General features: G+C 42.6%; 1 protein-coding gene across 1 annotated transcript; it reads left to right on the top strand.

Moving 5' to 3' along the window:
• The first annotated feature begins 202 nt into the window (after positions 1-202).
• LOC112158927 (insulin-like growth factor I, juvenile form) lies at positions 203-7,915 on the top strand. Its single transcript, XM_024292634.2, has 4 exons — positions 203-247; positions 2,542-2,686; positions 6,809-6,996; positions 7,061-7,915. The coding sequence occupies exons 1-4, from the start codon at positions 203-205 to the stop codon at positions 7,184-7,186; spliced, it is 504 nt and encodes a 167-aa protein (XP_024148402.1). The 3' UTR covers positions 7,187-7,915.
• The last annotated feature ends 1,554 nt before the right edge of the window (positions 7,916-9,469 follow it).

Raw genomic sequence — 9,469 nt, forward strand, 5'->3', positions numbered from 1 at the left:
GGCGAACAAAGGATGTTTGGACTCAGACTTGGAGCAGCAGCAGGTTCTGGTTCCGACTCGGATCGCCGTGTGGTTCCAGCGTTGTGTTGTGAGCGTGATGCAGTGAAGGATCTGACTGGAGGGAGGAGTCTCCTCTCTGCGGCGGACCTCCCCCCCGGCTCTATAAGACCGCAGGCCCGCTGAAACCCTGCACTCGGACAGGATGCCCCCGTCGTGCCCCCTCCCTGCCTGGCCTCCCACTCTCCAGGTAAGCTCCGGTTCTCCTCCGACCGGCTTCAGACTGAAGAGGATGTGGAGTCACTGCGGTTGGTTCTGTCGGGGCAACACTTCTGTGAGCAGGCCGGACCGGACCTCAGAATATATTGTTTAATGTCTGAAAACGTTTGTTCCAGTGGTGCAGTGGTTAGCCCTTTCCCCTCAGTGTAAATGTCTTGGTTCAAATCCCGCCTGGGACCTCATGCATGGAGTGCAACAGACTGGTCACCTGTTCAGGTGTACCCTCCTTTGCAGCTGGGTTGGCTCCCTGAAAGGGATTCAGTAGGTTCTGCGGATGGATGGATGATGGACGGATGGATGATGGACGGATGTGTCCAGTCGTTTTTCTTTGTATGGCGTTGCTACAGACGGGTGAAGTGTCCAGGATGGACTTCTCCTTCACCAATAGTGGATCATTTTTTCTGATTATTTCCTAAAACTGTCATTCAAACATATCAAGAATGAAAACGTTGTCCTGTTTCCACAGAATCGAAGCTCGGCTCAGAGTTTATGAAGTTGTAATAAAGGAGTTTAAACTCTCCTCTGAAGCCTCCACGGCTGATTTAGGTCCTTGTGGCTTCGATGTGAAAGAAACTCCATCGAACCTTCACATCAGTTCTGTAGGAACGTCTGAGACGGATCTCTGGCTCTTCATTACTCAAACTCTGGTCCCTCCAGCTGCAGCAGATGCTGATCCTGTTGACGGATCTGTTAGGTTGTGTCCCCCCCCCTCCCCCCCAAAAAAAGAAATGTATTCATAAGTACAAAACTGTGCACAAATTAATATTTTGTACACAACTTTGCAGAGAAAATATGAACACAACATTTAGTTTTATGTTTAAAATGTCTCTTTACAAACATGTTTGTTAACTGGAAAAATTCATATTCAAAACAAAGTCATATCCTAAAAGAGACATTTTAAACATAAAACTAAATGTTGTGTTCATATTTTTTATTAATTGGTGCACAATTTTGTATTTATGAATACGACTTTGTGTTCATGAAAGCGTTTTTTTTACAGCTATCTTACCCCAAACCGCGCCGACACACTAACGCAGAGATGAACTGTAAAGTCTGAATCTTTAACTGAAACTCTAATGGAACATGCAGGAGACTGAAAACCAAACCTCGGTTCTCCCCGTGTGTGCATGATTTTAAAAAGTTAACACAATGTGACTCATTTAAAATGGAGTTGTGTTAAGAAGAAGAATCACTGCAGGGTTAATGGTCAATCACAAATGATGCATCTGTCTGGCTTTCCTTGTTCTAGAAGCTTTAAATTCTTACATCACACCTGTTCTCACCTGTTCTCACCTGTTCTCACCTGTTCTCATCAAAAACCACAGTCTTCTGACCCCACCTCAGTGACAGAGGATCCATCTTCTGTTGTGAATCTTTTCCATCTGCAGGGAAACTCAGAAACTGTTTTGACCTGATCTTTGGTCCCAAACAAAACATTTCATGAGTTGCTGTTACAGTTTTCAGACTGAGAATAATCTGTATTTGTCCAGAGAAACACAAAGATCTTTCATGATAGAAGCTGCAGGAGACTTTGGTCCACAGAGGTTTTAAAGAGCATAGATGGAGAGGGGGAGCTGGTGTAGACGAGGGTCTGTGTACCGCACATGTGTCAAAGTCGAGGCCCAGGGGCCGGATCCGGCCCTCCGGGTAATACCATCTGGCCCTCATTTTATTTTATTGTTATTAATGACCCGATGTTATCTTGCGCTCATTTCTAACTTGTATAATTTTGAAAAAATAGAGAGTAAAATATTGAAAGTTATTTGAGGTTCAAGTTGATTTATTCTGGAATAATATTCCTGCCTTTTTATTATTCAGAATTATGTTAAAAAGTTACGGTTTTAAAGTTTAAAAAAGTTAAAAAAAATTGGTATTCTGCTTGCTTTTTTAACTATTTCAATATTTATTACGTTTTTTTAGCAAATATTCCAGCTACATGCTAACTGTTTTGGCTAACCTAAGTTTTTTAGGCTAATTTGGCATTTAGCTAATATTTTAGCTGGCTATCAGCTTCAGCGTTTTCAGTTATCAATTTCAGCATCTTCAGTGGCCAAATGCAGCGTATAGCATTCACATTAGCATTATCACTATTTATTCTAGCTCATACTAAAAAGTTACAGTTTTAAAGTTTTAAAAATGTAGTTTTAGAGTGTTCAATAAATGTTTATCCTGTCCGACCCGCGACCTAAGGCGTGTTTTGGATTTTGAGCCCTCGTGCGATGAGTTTGACCCCCTGGTGTAACAGGTGTGTCTGCTGCCCTCCAGGTGCTCGGGGTCCAGGTCTGCGTGTTTCTGTCCAGCCTGAGCCTGTGGGGCCCCGCGCTCTCGGTGGAGGCGGCCAGACTGCGCTGCGGCTCTGAGCTGCTCAGTGATCTGCTGTTCGTGTGCGGAGACCGAGGCATCTACATCGGTGAGTTCTGAAGGCTGAGGGGGACCGACGTGTTTTCGCGCTCTGCATCACAGCTGTGGATCATCACAAACGAGAGTCTGAGCAGTGACGTCAGCAACACTCACCAGGACTGCAGCACTCAGAGAGGAAGATCAGAGTGATTGATATTTAGTAATCATAAGATGAAAGCTAATATTTCTTTTGAAATTGCAGGTTTTCAAACCAAACAAGTGAAGGAATATTCATAGATGAAAAAATAATCTGGAAATCACATATCAACTACATAAAAACAAAGATAGCAAAAGCACTGTTTTCTAAGGTCAAATGGTTATATAATTCATTGAATTGTTACATTTGGGGAAATGCGAATAAGAAATCAACAAACTTCATATTTATATAACAGAAACGAGCAATAAGAATCACCGGGAGTAACTATTGGACCCATCTGTTTATAAAGCTGAAAAAATTCAAATTTAACGACTTAGTCCATCATTCCCTCTCAAACTTGTGTATTTGGCAGATCATGAAAGACTAAAATATAACCTTACTAAAAAAGTTTGAAAAAAATAAAGTGCAATTACAGCATAAAAGGACAAGAAATTTTCAAAACCAATAAATTTAGAACAAAAACGAAGGAAAGAAGTGTTTTGGTGCAGGTTATGAGAGAATAATCTTGAGGAAGCAATTAAACAATTCAGTCCAATAATTACATATACAAAAAAAATGAAAAAACAAATATTCACACAATATGAATTATAAGGTCGTTGGGAACGGGTTAAATTAAACAAACTCTGAGGTATTTGGTTTATTTTCTTGTTGCTTTTGCTGTTTGTTTGCTTCTGCACGTTGACCTTTTTATGTTTCATAGGGTTGAATAAATCGAATAATCAATTTGAATCAATTTAAACTTAATAGATCAATAATCGATTCATGAAAAATATAAATCAATCTAGCACATAATGCCAAAGTCTGCTAGCTTGATGCTAACGTTTAGTGGGATTTCCCATAAGACGGCTAATGCTAACGCTCGGTCGATCTAAACATACATTCCTAACTAAATGAACATCTTTATATGAATTTTCTAAACTCTTTTAAGGAAATAGTTTTTAAAGTAACGATTTGTGGTCTAAAACATTGTTTTTTCCCAAATACTGTCTTCCTCTGGAATGAGGTGTAATGCTATAGTGCGTTAGCAGAACAGTGTTTACGATGTTAATGATCTGAACAGGCTGCACGGTGGCGCAGTGGTTAGCACTCTCGCCTCACAGCGAGAAGGCCCCGGTTCGAATCCCGGCTGGGACCTTTCTGTGTGGAGTTTGCATGTTCTCCCCGTGCATGCGTGGGTTTTCACCAGGGACTCCGGCTTCCTCCCACCGTCCAAAAACATGCTTCATAGGTTAATTGGTGACTCAAAATTCCCCCTAGGTGTGAATGGGTGTGTGATTGAGGCCCTGAGACAGACTTGGGACCTGTCCAGGGTGTACCCCGCCTTCGCCCATCAGTAGCCGGGATAGGCTCCGGCACCCCGCGACCCCGAAAGGGAAGAAGCGGCCAAGAAGATGGATGGATGAATGATCTGAACATTTATGTTAGAACTTCTCCTTTAGAGAATCCATGTATGATATTAACAATCTCATGATTTCACTGAAACATTTACAGTATGTGATCTGGATCAGATTAGTGTAAATACATTCAGACCCGATTGGGGTCCGGTGGCAGACCACATGGACGTGGTGAAGGATCCTCTTGAGAGGACTTCAGGCTGCAGCAGAGATGCAGAGTTGTTGCTGCTGATGGTAATAATCTGCAGACTCTGATATCCTGAAGGTTCCTGCACTGACACAGATGTTTAACAGATATTCTCACGGCCATCTTGAAAACGCTGCGGCGTGTTATCGGGCGGCTACGCCCACAACAAAACCAGCTGACCTCGACGCCATGCGCCGCCTCTGAAGCTCTCATGTTACTTCTGGACGCAGCAGGAGGATTTCTGGGCCCTTTCACCTCCATGCCTCCGAGTCAAGGCCGCTCTATCAGCTTCTGGAAGTCAGCAAACAGAGCGCGCTCAGAGCGGCGGTGACGACAGAAGTCATCTCCACTGCTGTCTCACCTCCTGCTCAGAGAGATGCTGATGGGAAGCAGCATCGTCTGGTCAGAGTACAGGTCAAAGGTCAAAGCTAAACAGGAGGTGAACTTCATGACATCACAGGCAGCTGGAGCCGGTTAGGAGGAGGTAATCTGCCCGGTAACAGTTGGACAGACATGACTCAGCATCAGTGCAGGCAGTGGAACGGTTCTCTGAGCTCTGCTGTAACATTTGTCTGTTTATAAATGTGACTTTCTTTAGCGAGGTCAGGGGTCAGCAACCTGCAGCTCCGGAGCCACAGGTGGCTCTTTTACCCGTTCATTATGACTCTTTTACCCCTCCACTGTGACTCTTTTACCCCTCCATTGTGACTCTTTTACCCCTCCACTCTGACTCTTTTACCCCTCCACTGTGACTCTTTTACCCCTCCACTCTGACTCTTTTACCCCTCCATTATGACTCTTTTACCCCTCCATTGTGACTCTTTTACCCCTCCATTGTGACTCTTTTACCCCTCCATTATGACTCTTTTACCCCTCCACTCTGACTCTTTTACCCCTCCACTGTGACTCTTTTACCCCTCCATTATGACTCTTTTACCCCTCCATCATGACTCTTTTACCCCTCCATCATGACTCTTTTACCCCTCCATTATGACTCTTTTACCCCTTCACTATGACTCTTTTACCCCTTCACTATGACTCTTTTACCCCTCCATTGTGACTCTTTTACCCCTCCATCATGACTCTTTTACCCCTTCACTATGACTCTTTTACCCCTCCATTGTGGCTCTTTTACCCCTCCACTCTGACTCTTTTACCCCTCCACTATGACTCTTTTAGCCCTCCAATATGACTCTTTTACCCTTCTATTGTGATTCTTCTACTGAATAAAAATTAAAAAGCTTGTAAAAAAGTAACTGTGAACTTAGAAGTGATCACAACTCGAACTACAACATTTTGACCCATTTTTGTGCCTCTCATCCTGTACAATAAAAAACGATGGATGTCAATAAACACAACCAAAATTAAAGCGGACCGGATTATAAAGCAGATTTTCTATTTTTGAAAAATGAAAGAGTTTTAAGTGTTTTTGAAAAACATGAGATGAGTCACTTAATTAGTTTGGACTTTATTTTGGTTTGTTAGATTTACATTTGTGGCAGAAATGCACCAACAACAGTAAAATAAACTGTATTTTTATTTAATCACTGCTAACATTACACTTATTACTTTTGCTGCACTGAGATGATCACATGTAGCAGCGTGTCTTTTATTTTGAAATGTCTCATGTAAACTTCTGTCAAAAGTTAAAAAAATCTGTTTTTCTTTTAATTTTTATGTTTAATTAATGGAAAATGAATAATAGTAACAAAAGCATAAATACAAATCAGTGTTTTATGTTTCTAAAGGGTGAATGAAGACTTTGTGGCTCTACTGGTTTGTACGCTGTGAGGAATCAACCTGGATGACTCTTTCAGAGCTGAAGGTTGTAGACCTCTGAGCTAGCTTAGCCTGTTATGTTTAAGCTAGCAGAACGTTCTTGATCCAGTTTCAGCATTTGCAACTTTCACACACATTTCCACAGGAAGTGCATGTCAGACTCACAGAAGAAAGGTTTTTCTCTGCTAAAAAGGCTCGTTTGAGGTTTACCTGTTGGGTTTCCAGTTCTGACGGGGGGGCACTGATGTACGTCTAAACGAGCACACATCCACTTCCATCAGAACTCATCAGAACCCTGGAGATTTAAAACCATCTGAGTGTTGCCCCCTACAGGTTGAATTGAGGTTTTACAGTTGAATTTAATGATTGGTCAAACAGTTTCAGTCCCATCTTATGACCTGCAGCTCCAGTAATGATAGCAGCCCTGTTCCTCAGCCCCGCCCCTCTGACTGGATTTTCACATTTCGGCTGTGGGCGGAGTCAGCCTCCACCTCCTGTTTGGTGACCCTTTAAATGCATCTGGTATTTGATGCATGAACAGTAAAGCGTGTCGTTGTTGCTGCATGTTGGGGACGGGCTGTCCTGGTGACGGCTGGTGTCTGTCTGTCCCTGCAGGTAAGGGCTCCTGGTCCGGGTACGGTTCCAGACCCAGAGGGCGGGGCATAGTGGACCACTGCTGCCGGCCTCCTGGCTGCGAGCTGCAGGATCTGGAGATGTACTGCGCCAAAGCCAAGAGCCCGGTGCAGACCACCACCCCCACCACCCCCACCACCACTGCAAGCAGCAGCACCACCTCTCACATGGTAGGGGACTGTGATGATGATGATGAAGATGGTTGTGAGCCGGCCTGACTCTCTGCTTCTGCAGTTCCAGACCGTGTTCCAGAGAAAGCTGATGAAGCTGCAGGGAACCAACAGCACCAGGAGGGACCCCCCCACCAGGAAAATGCGGCTCTCTGCCCAGTGGGGGGTGCGGAGCGCCCCCGTCCAATAGAGAGATGGACTCTAAGCATGTGACGTGCAGACCCCCCCCCACCTCAGAGAACCGTCCTGGAGGGAGTTTATGAAGCCGAGCGCTGCAGGACGAAGGAGACGATGAGGAGAGGAGCACGCCGCCGACCCTCTGACCTGCTGGTGCACGTGCTCATGCACGGCTGATGTGTCCTCTCACAAACGTGTGCACTTTTAACTCAATGTCCTTGTTGTACAGCTTCTGTGTGTGTGTGTGCGTGTGTGCGTGCGTGTGATGACCTGCAAAGGTTTTCTCTTATTTATTGTGGAGCCGCCTGTAATCCTGCAGCTGAATAAAAGGGAAGAATCTCTGATTGTGTGGTGTGTGCTCGTGGGGGTCCGTGCACGTTGCTGAAAGCAGCTGCTTGAACTCCTCTCGGCTCTGAAGGTCGTCTGATAACCAGATTCCTGCTGGAACTATTTCATTTAGTTATTATTGGAGCAGCAGCGGCTCTCAGGAGCTGTTTGGTTCTTCACTCAAGAAGCTGACGAATCCTCCGTTCAGGAAGTTTAAGAAGAAATCGTCCTGAAGATTTGAAGTAATTTCATTAAATGTCTGAAGAGCCAGAAAAGCTGCAGATCAAATCAAATCAATCAATAACTAGATCAAATGTTTTGGCTGAAGTGGACAAAAACTTTCATTTAGTTTGAAATGACGAGTCAACGCAACAAAATCATGAGAAACATTTTCTACAAAATAAAAGAAGAAAAAGCAAAAAAAAATGGGTTCTAAGAGGCAAAATGATGACATTCTTCTGGTAGAACTTTGACCCTAAATCTTTTTCATTTTTAATCAGATCTAACCTGAAAAACAGATTTTTTTTCCCAATACCTTTACAGTCCAAGGCTCAAAGAGCCACTTTCCACTCCTTTCTGAAGTTTTCAGCTCTCAAACGGCATGAAGTTAGAGTTTGTTTAGCACAGAATGTCTGAAGCGAAGGGGAACGCCTCAGGGGGAACGAGGCTAGGGTTATTATGTGAAAACAAATCACACAAATTGTTTAAAACGGTCAAAACATGCGTAAATTTTCACAAAGTGCATCAAATTTAACGATGCCAAAAGTACAAGTATGAATCTCCTGAGCATAATGAATGGTTTTAATTGCATAAATTGCAGAATTTTCTATAATTTGAAAAATTAAATTCTCATTCATTTTCAATAGGGTTTAAAAACAATCACAATTTGCGTAAAATCTTAAAATCTGTAAAATGTACAAATTTCAAAAGTAAAAGCAGGAAAGTTCCGAACAAGCTGAACGTTTTCATAACAAGATTTCAGAAATTTGCTGAAAGTGTGATTGAGATTTTACAAATAAAAAAACATAGAGAAGAGTAAATAAGGAATAAGAAAGAGAAACAGGATCACTATAGTGTAAAAGTACATGTTAAAGTCAAGGCCCGGGGGCCGGATCCGGCCGATCATTTTATTTTATTGTTATTAATGACCCGATGTTATCTTGAGCTTATTTTTAACTTGTATAATTTTGACAAAATATATTTTTATGGAGAGTAAAATATAGAAAGTTATTTAAGGTTTAAGTCGATTTATTCTGGAATAATATTCCTGACTTTTTGTGATTCAGGATTATGTTAAAAAGTTACAGTTTTAATCTTTTAAAAACTTGCTTTCTGCAGCTTTTTGGACTATTTTGGAATTTACTAAAATTATTTAGGCTATTTTGAAGTTTAGCTAATATTTGAGCTACATGCTAGCTGTTTTGGCTAACCTAAGTATTTTTTTGTTTTGTTTTTTAGGCTAATTCAGCATTTAGCTAATATTTTAGCTAGCTTAAATGATTTCAGCTTTTTTCAGCTCTCAGCTATAGAGTTTTTAGCTATCATTTTCAGCATCTTCAGCTATCAGCACTAGCATTTTTAGCGGCCAAATTCAGCTTCCAGCATTCACACTAGCGTTATCACAGGTAATACTGTATATCTAGTTCACAATTATGTTAAAAACTTCTTCCGGTTGTCGTTTTGAGCGGCATCTCGGAGCTGCAGCCTGTCTGTCCTTCCAGCTTTGCCCGGTATCTGTTCCCCGTGCCTCCGGTCTGTAGGTGGTGCTTTCTTGTAAAGCGTGGAGGACGCGTTTCTGTGAAGCTTCTGTTCAGCACCTGCAGACAGACACTTTTCAGCGGCAGCTGCCTGCGTCACTCCAGATAAGCTCTCACTCCCATCCCTTCCCAAGACATTTCTGATCTTTTCCCATAATAGGTCTCGTTCTCTCGCATCCACTGTTTGGTTTCCTGCAGTTCCTTTGATTTCT

The sequence above is a fragment of the Oryzias melastigma genome, linkage group LG7 (genome assembly GCF_002922805.2).
Source record: "Oryzias melastigma strain HK-1 linkage group LG7, ASM292280v2, whole genome shotgun sequence".
NCBI lineage: Eukaryota > Metazoa > Chordata > Actinopteri > Beloniformes > Adrianichthyidae > Oryzias > Oryzias melastigma.